The sequence below is a fragment of the Mauremys mutica genome, chromosome 5, assembly GCF_020497125.1.
Source record: "Mauremys mutica isolate MM-2020 ecotype Southern chromosome 5, ASM2049712v1, whole genome shotgun sequence".
Classification (NCBI taxonomy): Eukaryota; Metazoa; Chordata; order Testudines; family Geoemydidae; genus Mauremys; species Mauremys mutica.
Genome location: NC_059076.1, coordinates 5,517,494 through 5,535,394, shown reverse-complemented (window position 1 = coordinate 5,535,394; position 17,901 = coordinate 5,517,494). Strand labels below are relative to the sequence as shown.

The 17,901-nt window shown below is 51.9% G+C and overlaps 1 protein-coding gene across 1 annotated transcript in view; it reads left to right on the top strand.

Annotated features, from left to right (window-relative positions):
* The window catches only part of IGFBP7 (insulin like growth factor binding protein 7), an 80,613-nt gene that overhangs the window by 57,813 nt on the left and 4,899 nt on the right, over window positions 1-17,901 (top strand). The window contains exon 2 of the mRNA XM_045017721.1: window positions 4,935-5,044. Coding sequence (XP_044873656.1) covers window positions 4,935-5,044 — 110 coding nt within the window. The remainder of the gene's footprint in view (window positions 1-4,934; window positions 5,045-17,901) is intronic.

Sequence of the window (17,901 nt, the reverse complement as noted above, 5' to 3'; positions counted from 1 at the left end):
ATAGAGAGAGCAAAACACACTGGAGGAGAGAAAATAAAAAGGGACACTGGATACAGACTATACAGTGCTGAAGCAGTTCAAACCGGAATTAATTCAGGGAAGTCCCATAGCCTGTGTGATGCAGGAGGTCAGACTAAATGATCACAGTAGTCCTTTCTGGCCGTAGAATATATGAATCATGACCATCCCTTGTCACAGCCATGCAGTGACATCCTGCAATCCATGTTTCTGCCCGTCAGTGGTGCTGCAGTCCCTGTAAGATGACCTGTGAGAACCATGCAAGAAGGTGAATGAAAACCTAATCAGGAGCAATGGAGTTTAGTAAGATGAGGCCCTGAAATATAAACTCTTGTGTCAGAGGCCTAGTCTGAGGCCTGAAGCCTGAACCAAAGTACTTCCAGGCACTGCTAAGCAAAAGCTGGGCTGTAAGCCAGAGGCAGGCCTCACTCACAGAAATTGGCAAGAAGAGGGTTGTTAGAAGCAAGTGCGTTCACACATAAGGACTAATAAGAGGAACTTGTGCCAAGATGGCACCTGGACAGCCTGATACAAGGCCACTCCATAGACATAACAAGGAACAGGCAGGTGCATCTTAAAGACAGGACAGCGTGATGGATAGATCTGTATGTCTGGAACAATATAATCAAAGAGGAGACAGCACCCTAATGAGCCAATACGTCAGGAGGGATGAGTAATTTGTCCTGTAACTGTATAAAAGTAGGTCCCAGAGTGCGTATCTTTGGCCAGCCTAGGGGGCAGTGGAGTGTCCCGCCACTGACTGAGCTGTGTCCATTGCCAGGGGGCACATATTCGTAGTATGTCCTGTAGAGTCTATAGGAAACTATTACTGTGCTTTGTTTGACAGTAAACCTGGCTCAGGTTCCTTCGTATCTTACTGGAGTCTGTGGTCTTTGGGGGTTCTCTCGGGGTTTGCTGTGTCAGCTATCTGCGCAGAGCCAGGACAGCACACAGAGGGAACACGCACGCAGCCGACTGTTGTTATCATCATCGAACAAGAGCAGAGCACCACACTGGTAGTTACTAACAACATGGGGTAAAACTAAAAAAAGGAAGAGGTTGAATACCAGTGAGCTCTATTGGTTGGAGAAACAGTCTCGTATGGGACATGATGAAGCCTCATCCCTGGAATCATTCAGTACTAACCTGGACAGAGCACTTAGGAACACATTATAGTAGGAAGTGGCCCTGCCCCAAGATGGATGGGACAAGCTAGTGAACTAACATGGCTTTGCCATCTCTTGCTTCTGAGACAAGGGGCCACTTCCTTAGCTGTTGTAAATGGTCACCACTCCATTGATCTCAGTGGGGCTTTGAAGAAGTGCATCTGAAGAAGTGAGGTTTTTTACCCACGAAAGCTTATGCCCAAATAAATCTGTTAGTCTTTAAGGTGCCACCAGACTCCTTGTTGTTTTAGGGGGGCTTTGCCAATTGAGGATCTTCCTCTTTATGTTTAAGAACAGAAAATTTCTCGTCCCAATAATTTTCTTTCTGCTAGAAGCATCTCCCACAGTTTCAAAGCTTAAAACACTGACATCCCAAGATGGAGTCTAAAGACGTGGTCTCATCACATGTCCTTGTAGAGTCATAGCAGCCCATCACTCACAGGCTGTTTGGAGCATTCACAGGAAGGCTCCCAGGTAGAAGATAAGCTTCTCCCAAGGTCTGTTGTTCTTTCTAATGGCTCATTGCCCTGAATAGGCCCTTCCCAACCAACTATCTAGACTGAAAACATCTTGTCTAGTGGTGTTACCCAGGTGTAACTACATTGAAATACAGATACATAGTCAATATTTATAACTTCAGATACAAAAATGATACATGCATACAAATAGGATAATCATATCCAGCAAATCATCATTTTTCCAATGACATCTTATGACTTATCTTTCATAAAATACATCATAATTATGCCGTAATCATAGCATAATAATACAGGAACTCCTCACTTAAAGTCATCCCGGTTAACGTTGTTTCGATGTTAAGTTGCTGATAAAATTAGGGAACATGCTTGTTTAAAGTTGTGCAATGCTCCCTTCTAATGTCGTTTGGCAGCCGCCTGCTTTGTCCACTGCTTGCAGGAAGAGCAGCCCGATGCAGCTAGCTGGTGGGTGGTTGGAACCAGGGTGGACCAGCAGCCCCCTATCAGCTCCCCACTCCCCTAAGTTCCCTGTGCAGCAGCTGTCCCTCCCCCCACTGCCATGTGCTGCTCCTGCCCTCGGCCTTGGAGCTGCTCCCAGAGACTCCTGCTTGCTGTATGGGGGGAGGGGGGGAAAGGGGGGCTAATGTCAGGGTGTCTCTCCCCGCTCCTGCACCCCGCTTACCCCATCTTCCATAGAGCAGGGGGGACACATGACAGAGGGAGGGAGCTTCTAGGCAGTAGCTGCAGTCTCAGGTCTCAGCAAGCTGATTTAATGAACAAGGCAGTGTACTTAAGCCTGGGGTCAGCTACTTAAAGGGGAAATGCACATTTTTTCTCTCACACACAGGGGGTGTGTATGTCTGCCCTCCCTCCTTTCCTTCGGCCTTGTAGAGTGCTGTGAGAGTTAACCCTTGAGGGCTTAGTCAATTGCTAGTTCATTTAGCAGTAAGGCATTTCCTGGGAAATATCCCACCCACTGACTCCTCCACCTGAACCAAGCTTCACAATCATCATTGCTGTGTACCAGTATTAAATTGTTTGTTTAAAACTTATACTGCTTGTGTGTGTGTGTGTGTGTGTGTGTGTGTGTGTGTGTGTGTGTGTGTGTGTGTGTGTGTGTGTGTGTGTGTGTGTGTATATATATATATATATATATATATATATATATATATATATATATAGTCTTTTGTCTGGTGAAAAAATGTCCCTGGAACCTAACCTCCTCATTTACATTAATTCTTATGGGGAAATTGGATTCACTTAACATCGTTTCGCTTAAATTCGCATTTTTCAGGAACAAAATTACAATGTTAAGTGAGGAGTTCCTGTATCACTGCAAAGAAGGGATGCAGTGTCACACACACGACTTGCTTGGAGTATCTACCTTACAGGGACGGAAACCATACATGACAACTGACCACTGAGCTGGATGTCATGGCCCTGACTGAAAACATCATAGTGTCCATTGAAGCATTAATCAGAACTGCTGTTGCCAGGGAAATTTCTTCGAAAATTGGCAACCCTACTACCCCTTATAGCAGGGGTTGGCAACCTTTCAGAAGTGGTGTGCCGAATCTTCATTTATTCACTCTAATTTAAGGTTTTGCGTGCCAGCAATACATTTTAATGTTTTAGAAGGTCTCGTTCTATAAGTCTATAATATATAACTAAACTATTGTTGTATGTAAACTAAATAAGGTTTTTTAAATATTTAAGAAGCTTTATTTAAAATTAAATTAAAATGCAGAGCTCCCCGGACTGGTGGCCAGGACCTGGGCAGTGTGAGTGCCACTGAAAATCAGCTCACATGCCACCTTTGGCACACGTGCCATAGATTGCCTGCTCCTGCTCTATAGTAAAGTTCTTTCAAGCTGTGAGAAAGGCGATTCCCTGGTATTTGCGAAAATCCAGAAAGATTTGTTCCTGCAGTCTCCTCCCCATGCCGTGATGCTGAGTGGTTATCTCCTCCCCTTGTTAGCTTGACAGTTTTGTTTCCTCTTATGTAAATGGATTCCCGTGATACCTTGGAAGTACCTTCAAGATAGCTGAACCACATTCCTTTGTGTAGGATGGGGTAATTTTAAAAACATAATTCCCAGTACGTTTGTAATTTTGAATTTGACTTCAATACCCACACTTTGCAATAATATTAATGATCAGTATGTTATTAGATTTCTGTTGGTATCTTACTAGAACTGGAATGGGTTACCTAGGGAGGTGGTGGAATCTCCTTCTTTAGAGGTTTTTAAGGTCAGGCTTGACAAAGCCCTGGCTGGGATGATTTAGTTGGGTTTGGTCCTGCTTTGAGCAGGGGGTTGGACTAGATACCTCCTGAGGTCCCTTCCAACCCTGAGATTCTATGATTCTATGATACATGATACCTTTTAGACACTGGTTATGTCATTAATGAGTTGGGGTACACTGAACTGGTCAGACCATCTGAAACTCCCTATCAGGGAGCCCCTTGCCCTCTTGCATTGGGATGCTGTTCAGCTCACACACACCCAGTCCAGCTCTTGTCCCTTCATCATTCAAATCAGGCAGCTTCCTCCTCCTCGCTGCCTGGGCACCAGCAGAGGGGCCACTGAGAGCACTGGAGAGTCAGGCTCCCTGCTCTCAGTTCCAGTTCTTGGAACCCAGCGCAGCCCAGAGCAGCTGGAAGCTGCAATTGCCGAGAAAGTCCTTCTCAGCCCCCTGTGTCCCCAGGCTGGAGCATGCTCAGTGTGGACAGAATCTAAGAAGGTTTTAGATGGTAAACTCCATCAAGTCTCTACTGAGCATGTGAAAACTGTAATTTTTCCAAGGCTTATAACTTGGCCAAATTTTCATGGGGCAAAAGGCACATACCTGACACAAAGGCCACTCCCCTGCCAAATTTCAAGCCCCTGTTCCAGAGCATAGAGGTGTTAGAGCCTCTCAATGAAAATGTCACCTGAATTTTTTAATGTGAGTAAAACAACGTATTTTCCCCTATTTTGGTTCTTAGAAGCAACTGAACCATTTTGGCTGAAATTTTCCAAACTAATTCAGCCTGAGGCAGATACACAGTCTGGAAAATTTCAGCCCAAACAGTTCACATTTGGCAAAGTCATAAGCAACTGAAAATGGGAAGTGTTGGGCAACCTTAATTGGGTGGAGCTACCAAACCTGCTTATAATAGTATTAGAGAGTCCTGGCACTGAAAAACTACTGAATGTAACTGGGTACAAACAAGAAGCAGGGAACCAGACATCAAGTTGAAGTCACCTGTTTTAAAGGATTTCTCTCTTTTCAGGGCCTTCCATTGTGACTCCCCCTAAGGAAATCTGGAATGTCACTGGAGCAAAGATTTACCTGAGTTGTGAAGTCATGGGCATTCCAACCCCAGTGCTCACTTGGAACAAGGTCAGTGGCACGGGATCTGTTTTTCATGGGTAGTTTGGCTTATGCCATGTTTATTTACTATAGTACAATATTCTTCACCTCTTGGGGGAGATGGCAGAGAGAACTAGAGAAAGGCAATTTACAGCAAGCTCTGCACTGCTTTTAAAGTGGCAAGAAAGAAGGGCAGTCCCATTTGTGCAAGGATGAGAAAAATACTGAATGTGTTACCAAATCCAGCACCACCTGTGAACTGTAGCACTTTCAAAAGAATAGCTAAGACTGTTAGACAGCAATTGCAAGACAAAGGCTACAGCAAACCCACCATCAGAAGAGCGTGTTTACAGTGAGTTTCTCTGGTCAATGCAAAAAAAAAAAAGAGAACATCTTTATTTCCCATTCCCACTCCGGATGTATTTAATTCCTCCCTCTGCCCCCCAAAAACAGTATTTTTTTTCTTTTGCACTTTTGTTTATGCTGATAAGAGAAACACAATTATGCTTTGCCATATTAAAGACTGGTATTAAGAGTAGCTAAAGAATGCTTCCCAATGATCTGTTTTATGCTTATACATGCCTGTGGCTTTGAAAACACTGGCCTTGTATGCCCAGGTCAGAGTCATAGTAATCCTGCAGTGTTTTTGTTGGAATGGCAATATACAAAAAACTGTAGGAGAACACTTCAACCTATCTGGACACGCAATAGCAGATTTAAAGGTAGCCATCCTGCAGCAAAAAAAACTTCAGGACCAGACTCTAAAGAGAAACTGCTGAGCTTCAGTTCATTTGCAAATTTGACACCATCAGCTCAGGATTAAACAAAGCCTGTGAATGGCTTGCCAACTACAAAAGCAGTTTCTCCTCCCTTGGTTTTCACCCCTCATCTACTAGAAGAGGGTCTCATCCTCCCTGATTGAACTGACCTTGTTATCTCCAGACTGATTCTGGCCTGCATATTTATACCTGCCTCTGGGAATTTCCACCAGATGTGTCTGACGAAGTGGGTATTCACCCATGAAAACTTATGCTCCAATACGTCTGTTAGTCTATAAGGTGCCACAAGACTCTTTGTTGCTTTTTGTTTTCTTTTGTTAGCCTTGAGGTGATGCTGCTCCTGGGCTGTGTGGTTAGAGAACGCTGGTGGCCTGGGTTTGTTTTTTACCCTTCGTTCATAGCAAGGAAGGTGCACAGTCATCTTCAGCTCCAGAAACTGCATCGGAATCTGGCACTGGGACCTCCTAGGAGCCTGCAGCCCAAAGCAAGGCAGGTTCCATACATTCACTTGTGCGCCTCCCGCTTTGCTGCCTCTTTGGAAGTGATGGGACAGAGAGAAGACTTTGATTTGGTGTTAAATTTCAAACAGAGTGTGCAGGTTAAAATCTAAAAATAGTGCCATTGTGCAGACTCCATCACTTTTCAAGTTTTCTCAAACCCACAGGCTCTTGGGACCTCTGATGGTTTATAGCCCTTTACAATCAATTTAAAGAATGTATATTTAAAACATTTTAAGGAAAATTGTTCAGATAGTGACTCACCTAAATAATAGGGCCAACTACAGACATTTCCTGGTGACATAGGAGACCTTGTTGTTTGTAAGTGAAATCAGCTGTGGTGTACGTTGTCAGACAGATCGTCAGTGGACTTTTAAAGCTCCACAACTAGTTATGTGATCCAGTGCCTCCAATTAAAGTCTGGCCGGGCCGGCTCCAGGCACCAGCTCAGCAAGCAGGTCCTTGGGGCAGCACGTCGGGTTCTTCGGCGGCAATTCGGCAGCGGGTCCCTCTAAGAGGGAAGGACCAGCCGCCAAATAGCCGCTAAAGAAGAAAGTGGTGCGGTGGAGCAGGCACCGATCATGATCGCGGCATTTTGGGGTTTTTTGGTTTTTTGCCACTTGGGGCGACAAAAACCTGGAGCTGGCCCTGAGTCTGGCACAGAGAAATGACAACCTCCTCTCACAAGAAACTGAACATGCCACTCACCAGCACTTTCAGGAACTTACTAGAGCACTGCATGGGAGGAGTGTGCAGGAAGGGCAGAATTAAGCTGCTCTATTCTGTAAACAAAATAATCATGGGAAGGACTAATATTTACCAAATGAACTGTAGAACGTTTTATGGTACATTGCCAGGTGCAGCTTGTTCACACCATTAGCTTCATGGCTGATTAACGAGGCAGATCTTTTGTTATCTCCTCCCTCAGCACCAAAAAGGCTGAAAAAACACAAACTACACATTAACAAAGAGGTGTGGTTTTCTGCTTCCAGGCAACATTTCTATCAAGGAGCCTCTCAGCTAAGCTGGTCATAGTGTGGCTTTGCACTGTGCATAAGTGTCTAGAAGCTTCACAGTGACAAGCCTTTTTTGCCAGTCTTGCCCATGGCCATTTGGAAAACATTGGGGTTAGGGCAGCAGTTGCTCAGGTTGCTGCCTTTGGTTTACTCTGTGCACCATTCTCCTTGGGAAAGTCACGTGCCATGGGCCCTACCCTGGTAACAGCATGTGCAGTGCTAGTTTCCCACTGCTCCAGAGCCCAAAGGCCAAGTTTTTTCAAAAGGGCTCAACACCCAGAAGCTTCCACTAAGGATAGTATCAGAGGGGGAGCCGTGTTAGTCTGGATCTGTAAAAGCAGCAAAGAATCCTGTGGCACCTTATAGACTAACAGACGTATTGCAGCATGAGCTTTTGTGGGTGAAAAGACGGTTACTCACCGTAGTAACTGTTATTCTTCGAGATGTGTTGCTCCTATCCATTCCAGTCAGGTGTGCGCGCCGCGCGGGCACGGCTCTCCGGAACATTTTTACCCTAGCAACTCCGGCGGGCCAGCTGGGCGCCCCCTGGAGTGGCGCCGCTATGGCGCCCGTTATATACACCAGCCGGCCCGTCCGCTCCTCAGTTCCTTCTTGCCGGCTACTCTGACAGTGGGGAAGGAGGGCGGGTCTGGAATGGATAGGAGCAACACATCTCGAAGAACAACAGTTACTACGGTGAGTAACCGTCTTTTCTTCTTCGAGTGATTGCTCCTATGCATTCCAGTTAGGTGATTCCCAAGCCTTACCTAGGCGGTGGGGTCGGAGTGAGACGTGGCAGAGTGTAAGACTGCGGAGCCGAAGGCTGCATCGTCTCTGGATTGCTGCACCAACGCATAGTGGGAAGCGAAGGTGTGGACAGAAGACCAGGTGGCCGCTCTACAGATGTCCTCGATAGGAATATGGGCCAGGAAGGCGGCAGACGAGGCCTGCGCTCTCGTCGAGTGAGCAGTGAGGCGGCATGCAGGCACGCGAGCAAGCTCGTAGCATGTCCGGATACATGCCGTTACCCAGGAGGAAATCCGCTGCGAGGAGACCGGCTCGCCTTTCATGCGATCGGCAACCGCTACAAACAGCTGGGTCGAACGCCGGAGGGGCTTCGTCCGCTCGATATAAAAAGCGAGGGCCCTGCGGACGTCCAGGGTGTGAAGCTGTTGCTCACGAGGTGAGGCGTGCGGCTTCGGGAAGAAGACCGGGAGGAAGATTTCCTGATTAAGGTGAAAGGCCGACACCACCTTAGGGAGGAAGGCCGGGTGTGGTCGAAGCTGCACTTTGTCTCCGTGGAAGACGGTGTATGGTGGACTAACCGTTAGAGCACGGAGCTCAGAGACTCGTCTTGCTGATGTAATTGCGACGAGGAAGGCTGTCTTCCAGGAGAGGTAGAGCAGAGAGCATGTGGCCAGAGGCTCGAAGGGCGGTCCCATCAGCTTGGCCAGAACGAGGTTTAAATCCCAGGTCGGAGTAGGACGCCGCACCGGCGGGTACAAACGGTCCAGGCCTTTAAGGAAGCGGGAAACCATCTGGTTAGCGAAGATGGAACGACCTCCTATGGATGGCCGAAAGGCGGACACGGCTGCCAGGTGCACCTTCAAGGAGGAGACCGCAAGACCTTGCTCCTTAAGATACCAGAGGTAGTCCAGGATGGTAGGGACAGGGACTACAAAGGGATTGAGGCCTCGTTGATCACACCAGAGCACGAAACGCTTCCATTTCGCAAGGTAGGTGGAGTGAGTGGAAGGCTTTCTGCTCTCTAGCAGGACTTGCTGCACTGCCTCCGAACAGTCCCTCTCCGCGTGGGTCAGCCACGCAGGTACCAAGCTGCAAGATGGAGGGAGCCTGCCGAAGTCCTGCGTGATGAGGTCCGGCCATAACGGGAGGGGCATGGGATCCCGAACGGAGAGCTCGAGCAGCAGGGTTTACCAGTGCTGCCTCGGCCAGCTCGGAGCGACGAGTATGACGTGGGCCCTGTCCCTCCGAAGCTTCAGTAGCACTCGGTGTACGAGCGGGAACGGAGGGAAGGCGTAGAGGAGGTGATCCGTCCAGGAGCAGAGGAATGCGTCCGAGAGGGAGCCTGGAGAGCGACCCTGGTACGAACAAAACTGGTGCCACTTCCTGTTCTCCTTTGAGGCAAACAGGTCTATCTGGGGAAACCCCCACCTCCGGAAAATTGTGTGCACCACATCCGGGTGAAGAGACCACTTGTGTGAGAGGAACAACCTGCTGAGATGGTCGGCCAGCGTGTTCTGCACTCCTGGAAGAAATGAAGCTTCCAGGTGAATGGAGTGGGTCACGCAGAAGTCCCACAGGAGCATCGCCTCCGTGCACAGGAGGGAGGAGCAGGCTCCGCCCTGCTTGTTCACGTAGAACATTGCCGTCGTGTTGTCCGTGAAGACTGCCCCGCAGCGGCCTTGCAGACGGGCGCGGAAGGTGTGACACGCTAGGCGGATCGCTCGCAGCTCCCGGACGTTGATGTGGAGAGCGAGCTCTTGGGGGGACCAGAGACCCTGGGTGTGAAGGTCGCCCAGGTGAGCCCCCCATCCCAACGCCGAGGCATCCGTGGTCAAGGTGACGGATGGGCGAGGAGGACGGAACGGGACTCCTGCACACACGTCTGGGTTCAGCCACCAGCTGAGCGACGCAAGTGTCGGCTTTGTGACGGTGACTACCATGTCTATTGAGTCGCGGTGCGGGCGGTATACCGACGCCAGCCAAGATTGAAAGGGGCGAAGGCGGAGCCTCGCGAACGCCGTGACAAATGTACAGGAAGCCATGTGGCCCAGGAGGCGCAGGCAGGACCGAACCGTCGTCGTGGGAAAGGTGTGCAGGTCTCGGATCATAGAGACCATCGTCTGGTGCCGAGAGCGTGGGAGGCAGGCCCTGGCCAAAGAGGAGTCGAGGACCGCTCCGATGAACTCCACCCACTGTGATGGAGCTAGAGTGGACTTCTCGGCATTGATAAGAAGGCCGAGGGACCGAAACAGGGATAGTATCTCTGACATCTGGTCCTTTACCAGCTGTCGGGATGTCCCGCGAACCAGCCAGTCGTCGAGATATGGGTATACATGAATGCGACGACGGCGGAGGGCTGCAGCAACTACTGCCATGCATTTGGTGAAGACCCTCGGTGTGGTGGACAGGCCAAAGGGTAGCACCGCAAACTGGTAGTGCGCACCGTTGACCACAAAACGGAGGTAGCGTCGATGGGGAGGGTAAATTGCGATATGGAAGTACGCATCCTTCATATCGAGGGCGGCAAACCAGTCTCCCGGATCCAGGGAGGGAATGATGGTCCCCAGGGTGACCATGCGAAACTTGAGCTTGAGCACATACGCGTTGAGCTCCCGGAGGTCCAATATGGGTCGAAGACCTCCTTTCGCCTTGGGGATGAGAAAATATCGGGAATACAATCCCCTGCCCCGCATGTCGTGCGGCACCTCCTCTATGGCACCCAAGCTCAACAGAGTCTCGACCTCTTGTAGGAGGAATTGCTCGTGAGAGGGGTCCTTGAAGAGGGACAGGGAAGGCGGGTGGGAAGGAGGGGGCAAAACAAATTGAAGGCGGTAACCAGACTGGATTGTACGAAGCACCCAGCTGTCCGATGTTATTTGGGACCACGCCGGAAGGAAGTGGGAAAGGCGGTTGTAAAATAAACGGGAAGGATCCGGTACAGAGACTGATGGGCCGTCCTCAGGCGTCCCATCAAAAGGCCTGTTTGGGTCCTTGAGGGGCCTTGGAAGGCGCCTGGCCCTGGTTGCGCCTATTGCCCGACGGTCTACGGCGACTCAGTCCGGGACGCCTGTTATTGTAGGGTCGCGACCTAGGCTGGTTAAATGGCCGGTAGGGTTGCTGCCGAAAGGACCTTCGCTGGGTAGCCGGTGTGTGCATACCCAGGGTGCGAATGGCTATGCGACCGTCCTTCAGGGTCTGAATTCTGGAATCCGTCTTTTCAGAAAACAGACCCTGAGTGTCGAAGGGTAGGTCCTGCAAGGTGTACTGCACCTCCGGTGGCAATGTGGAGGACTGCAACCAGGAGATGCGCCTCATGGTTACTCCTGAGGCCAGGGTTCTGGCACCTGAGTCCGCGGAGTCCAGAGCGGCCTGGATGGAGGACCTGGAGGACTTCTTGCCCTCTTCCAGGAGGGCCGTGAACTCCTGGCGCGAGGCTGTTGGGAGCAGCTCTGTGAATTTCACCAGGAACACCAAGATGTCAAAGGTGTATCTGGCGAGGAGGGCCATCTGGTTGGCGATTCGGAGCTGGAGACCCCCTGCCGAATAGATCTTTCGGCCCAACAGATCCATGCGCCTCGCTTCCTTGGACTTCGGCGCAGGGGCTGGCTGACCATGCCTTTCCCTGTCGTTGACCGACTGGACCACTAGCGAGTCTGGTGCAGGATGGGTATATAGGTACTCGTATCCCGTGGGGGGGACGGAGTACTTTCTTTCGACACCGCGGGCGGTGGGAGGGACGGACGCTGGTGACTGCCAGATGGTAGTGGCATTTTTCTGGATAGTGCGGATGAATGGCAAGGCCACCCGCACTGGAGCCTCCGCTCCAATCACATTTGTCACCGGGTCCTCGTCCTCAGTGACCTCCGCTACCGGTAGGTCGATAGCCTTCGCCACCCAGCGAAGAAGGTCCTGGTGGGCCCGTAAGTCAATAGGCGGAGGGTCTGCCGTAGAAGCCCCCGCCACCGCCTCGTCTGGTGAAGATGACGAGGACAGACCTTGGACCACCGCCTCCGCAGGTGGGTCCTCAATGGGGTGGGCAGCTGACTCGGACGTGGATGCTCCGCGGGATCAGGCGGTAACTGGGCCTCACCCGGTGATGGGGGTGGCCTGCTGACAGTGGCCTCCGGCACTCTGCGCTCGGAGGCTGGGGTCCGCTGGGGGCAAGGTAGCCCTTGAGCTTCGTATTGGGCCCAGGGGACCCAAAAACCCCACTGCTGTGCCCCGTGGACTTGGCCGTGCAGGGCCGCCTGGAGATGGCCATAGCTGTCCGCCCGCGAAGCTACTGATGAGTGACGGGATGGCCACAGAGGTGCGGAGGCGCTGACGGACTGCGCCGTCGAAGCTGGCAGCCTGTCCCCGGACGGTGCCGAGGGTCGGTGCCGGTCGTCGCGGTACCGAGATGGCGAGCGAGACCATCGACTGCCGCGGTGCCGGGAGCTCGACCGGTGCCGGGAGCTCTACCGGGATCTCGACCTGCGGTGCCGGGAGCGGCTTCTGGAGTCACGGTGCCGGGACCGGTGCCGGGACTCGGACTTCCTGCGGTGCCGACGGGACGGTGATCGGGACCGTGAGCGTCTCCGGGAGTGCGACCGGTACCGCGATGTTGAGCGGTACCGGGACTGCGACCGGCGTCGAGAGGGTGAACGGTACCGCGATGGAGAGCGGTGCCGGGACCTGGAGCGGCGCGACGGTGACCGTCTTCGGGACCGGGAGCGAGACCGAGTCCTGGAGCGCCGTCTATCCCGTCCGTCAGGGGAAGGGGGCCGCATCATGGCCGGCTTGCCCGCTGACTGAACAGCCCGCACCGGCGGTGCCGGGGGCCGGAGGCTCGGTGCCTCTGTGAGCTCGATGAGCTCTCTCGCCATCGAGAATGTCTCGGGCGTGGACGGGAGATGCAGCTCGACCGTGGTTGGCACCGGGGAGCAGGGAGGTACCGGACTCGACGGCTCTTGAGGTGCCGGAGTCAACGGGACCGTGCACGGTTTGTGCACTACCACAGCCGGTGCCGGAGGTGCCGGTGATGGCTGGGTAAGCTGTCCCGAAGCAGGAGGCTTAGGAGCCGAGTGCGCCATCTTCCGCTTCCTCGGTGGAGAGAGGGAACGGTGCCGGGACTTCGGTGCCGTCTGCGAAGATCTAGCAGTATCGGTACCGGGGCGGCTCGGTGCCGCTGGTGCGCTGCGCGCCGAGGACGGTTTCGGTGCCGCCGGGGACGGCGCGGGAGGCTGAAGTGCCGACTCTGTAAGGTGCTGCTTGAGGCGAGAGTCTCGCTCCTTTCTGGTGCGCGGCTTAAACGCCGTGCAGATCGGGCACTTATCTGTCCTGTGAGATTCCCCGAGGCAGCGCAGGCAGGAGTCATGTGGGTCGCCCACGGGCATGTGCCGCTGGCAAGCCGCACAGGGCTTAAACCCCGGTGCCTTGGGCATGAGCCCGCACCGGTTGTGGAAGAAGAGGGGCGAACCCCTCTAATTCCCCTACTATACTATAACTAACTAAACTTATTCAACTAATCTAACTACTAAACTAAGTTAACCAACTATGTACAGAGAAGAATGGAGAAACGCTAGGGCTGTGGAGGTAAAAGAGCACTCCACTGTTCCAACTGGCCGTCACGGGCGGTAAGAAGGAACTGAGGAGCGGACGGGCCGGCTGGGGTATATATCCAGCGCCATGGCGGCGCCACTCCAGGGGGCGCCCAGCCGGCCCGCCAGAGTTGCTAGGGTAAAAATGTTCCGAAGAGCCGTGCACGCACGGCGCGCACACCTGACTGGAATGCATAGGAGCAATCACTCGAAGAAGAATACCCACTTGCATCCGACGAAGTGGGTATTCACCCACGAAAGCTCATGCTGCAGAACGTCTGTTAGTCTATAAGGTGCCACTGAGGATAGAGAATCCAGCCTCACACTCCAAACTATCACTGAGGACAATGGGAGCTGCTGGGTGCTGAACACTTTGAAACTCTGGCCTTTTGGACTGTAGGTGCTACTGAAAAACAGACAGCAGCCACCATGGACAGCCCAGGGAACCACCTTTTCCCATCTTTATACAAGTACTTGCACCATTTCAGGCATTTAGGATAGGATCTTCCAAAAAGTGCTAGGCGCTGGCCTAGCTCCGCTCCCATTGTAGTCTGTGGCTGTTTTACCACTGTCTTCAGTGGGAACACAGTTAGGGGCAATGCGAAGTGCTAGAAAGTTGCCCATGGAACCTGCCTTGCTTTGGGCTTCAGGCTCCTATGAGGTCCCAGTTGCCTAATAAGTCTACACTACGGGGTTAGGTCGAATTTAGCCGTGTTAGGTGGATTTAAAAATGACTGCGTCCACACAACCAACCCCGTTCCATCGACCTAAAGGGCTCTTAAAATCAACTTCTGTACTGCTCCCCGACAAGGGGAGTAGCGCTAAAATCGACTTTGCTGGGTCGAATTTGGGGTAGTGCGGATGCAAATCGACGGTATTGGCCTCCAGGAGCTATCCCAGAGTGCTCCATTGTGGCCGCTCTGGACAGCACTTTGAACTCCGATGCACTAGCCAGGTACACAGGAAAAGCCCCAGGAACTTTTGAATTTCGTTTCCTGTTTGGTCAGCGTGGCGAGCTCAGCAGCACAGGTGACCATGCCGTCCCCTCAGAACCGTAGAGCGTAGACTGTTTCTACGCTCCCCTATCATCTCCATCCCTGACGTTATTGCAGATTAGAAGGCGAGAAAAACGCACTCGCGATGACAAGTTTTCCAAGCTCATACAGTCCACCCGCACCGATAGGGCACAGCTTAATGCATGGAGGCATTCAGTGGCAGAGGCCAGGAAAGAATTAAGTGAGTGCGAAGAGCGGAGGCAGGACGTGATGCTGAGGCTAATGGGGGAGCAAACGGACATGATGAAGCATGTGTAGGAGCTGCAGGAAAGCCAAGAGCACAAACCCCCACTGTATAACCGCCTACCCTCCTCCCCATGTTCCATAGCCTCCTCACCCAGACACCCAAGAACGCAGGAGGAGGCTCCGGGCACCCAGCCACTCCACTCCAGAGGATGGCCCAAGCAACAGAGGGCTGTCATTCAAGCAGTTTGATTTGTAGTGTGGCTACAATAAAGAATGTGGCCTTGTCCTTCCCTCCTCCCCCACCCCACCCGGGCTACCTTGTCCGTTATCTCATTTTTTTTTAATTATTAAAGAAAGAATGCACGGTTTCAAACCAATAGCTACTTTATTTTGAAGAGGGGAGGGTGGTTGGCTTACAGAGAATTAAAATCAACAAAGAGGGCAGGTTTGCATCCAGGAGAAACACACACAACAGTCACACCGAAGCCTGGCCAGTCATGAAACTGGTTTTCAAAGCCTCTCTGATGCGCAGCGCGCCTAGCTGTGCTCTTCTAATCGCCCTGATGTCTGGCTGCTCATATTCAGACGCCAGGCGATTTGCCTCAACCTCCCACCCTGCCATAAACATCTCCCCCTCACTCTCACAGATATTATGGAGCACACAGCAAGCAGCAATAGCAATGGGAATGTTGGTTGTGCTGAGGTCTGACCAACAGCGCCAGCTTTTAAACGTCCAAAGGCACATTCTACCACCATTCTGCACTTGTTCAGCCTATAGTTGAACTGCTCCTTACTACTGTCCAGGCTTCATGAACGGATCCCCCGAGCAGGAGAGCAGAGTTGCAGCAGAAGCAGTGGACGAGGATGGTTAACAGTCCAACTGCACCATCTGCTGCCAGCAGCACCCAGGAGGACCAGAACGGATCCCCCGAGCTCGTCACTGGGGAGCAGGAGAGCAGAGTTGCAGCGGAAGCAGTGGAGCCGTACACCAGGCCCTGGAGTTTTCTAGGAGCTGAGCAGGGAAGACGTTCCCAGAACCCCCGGCCAAGCTACATGTCCGACGAGGACGGTTAGCAGTCCTACTGCACGGTCTGCTGTGAAGGCAAGGAGCTGCTGCTGTGTAGCAATGCCAGCTGCTGCAGGTGCATCTGTATCGAATGCTCAGAGGTCTGGGTAGGGCAAGGTACCTCGGCCAAGGCAAAAGAGCAAGAGCCCTGGAGCTGTTACACGTGTCAACCACAGAAGTGCTATGGGGTGTTACAGCGCCGACCAGACTGGAATGTATGGCTGGAAGACTTCTTCACCAGCGACAAAGACAGGAATATGATGCATCTAAAATCTGAAAAGACCCGCACGTTTCCCAGAGTCACTACCCTTGATAACAGAACGTCAGTGATTGCATTGGCTACTTGGATCACAGCAGCCCCCACAGTAGACTTGCCCACAACAGCAGAGGTGACGATGAGCTGAGCGGGCTCCACGCTTGCCATGCTATGGCATCTGCACGGGTAACCCAGGAAAAAAGGCGCAAAACGATTGTCTGCTGTTGCTTTCACGGAGGGAGGGGTGACTGATGACATGTACCCAAAACCACCCGCGACAATGTTTTTTCCCCATCAGGTATTGGGAGCTTAACCCAGAACTCCAATGGGCGGTGGAGACTGCGGGAACTGTGGGATAGCTACCCACAGTGCACTGCTCCGTAGGTTGATGCTAGCCAGGGTAGTGAGGACGCACTCCGCCGACTTAATGTGCTTAGTGGGGCCATATATACGGGGGGGATAGCTCAGTGGTTTGAGCATTGGCCTGCTAAACCCAGGGTTGTGAGCTCAATCCTTGAGGGGGCAATTTACAGATTTGGGGTTTGGTCCTGCTTTGAGCAGGGGGTTGGACTAGATGACCTCCTGAGGTCCCTTCCAACCCTGATATTCTATGATTCCCTATAGGAGTAACCATAGTGGTAGCAATCTCTTTAAATCAATGTAACCATGCCAAATGTACAGGCCTAGTTAAACCAGGACAGCTTTTGTGTGTAGACAAGGCTTTATGGGTTTGGGGGCTTAGGTATTGTAGGTACAGGAACTCCTCACTTAAAGTCATCCCGGTTAACGTTGTTTCGATGTTAAGTTGCTGATAAAATTAGGGAACATGCTTGTTTAAAGTTGTGCAATGCTCCCTTCTAATGTCATTTGGCAGCCGCCTGTTTTGTCCACTGCTTGCAGGAAGAGCAGCCCGTTGCAGCTAGCTGGTGAGTGGTTGGAACCAGGGTGGACCAGCAGCCCCCCATCAGCTCCCCACTCCCCTTAATTCCCTGTGCAACAGCTGTCCCTCCCCCCACTGCCATGTGCTGCTCCTGCCCTCGGCCTTGGAGCTGCTCCCAGAGACTCCTGCTTGCTGTATGGGGGGAGGGGGGAAAAGGGGGGCTAATGTCAGGGTGTCTCTCCCCGCTCCTGCACCCTGCTTACCCCATCTTCCATAGAGCAGGGGGGACACATGACAGAGGGAGGGAGCTTCTAGGCAGTAGCTGCGGGTCTCAGCAAGCTGATTTAATGAACAAGGCAGTGTACTTAAGCCTGGGGTCAGCTACTTAAAGGGGAAATGCACATTTTTTCCTCTCACACAGGGTATGTGTCTCTGTCTGCCCTCCCTCCTTTCCTGCTGCCTTGTAGAGTGCTGTGAGAGTTAACTCTTGAGGGCTCAGTCAATTGCTAGTTCATTTAGCAGTAAGGCATTTCCCGGAAATATCCCACCCACTGACCCACCATTGCAGGCAGTTCTTCCCCATTTCCCAGCACTCAGAGTCCGTGGGAACAAGGAACCGCGCACACCTTTTATTTGGGAAAAACACAGTCACTATATATTTACCTGCAATAAAATGGGCAAAACCCAAACTGTCCAATTCTGGTCACTGGTGTATAGAAAGGATGTGCAGAAACTGGAAAGGATCCAGAGACGAGCGACAAAGATGATCCAAGGGATGGAATGCAGCCATACGAGCAAAGGCTGAAGGAACTGGGTATGTTTAGTT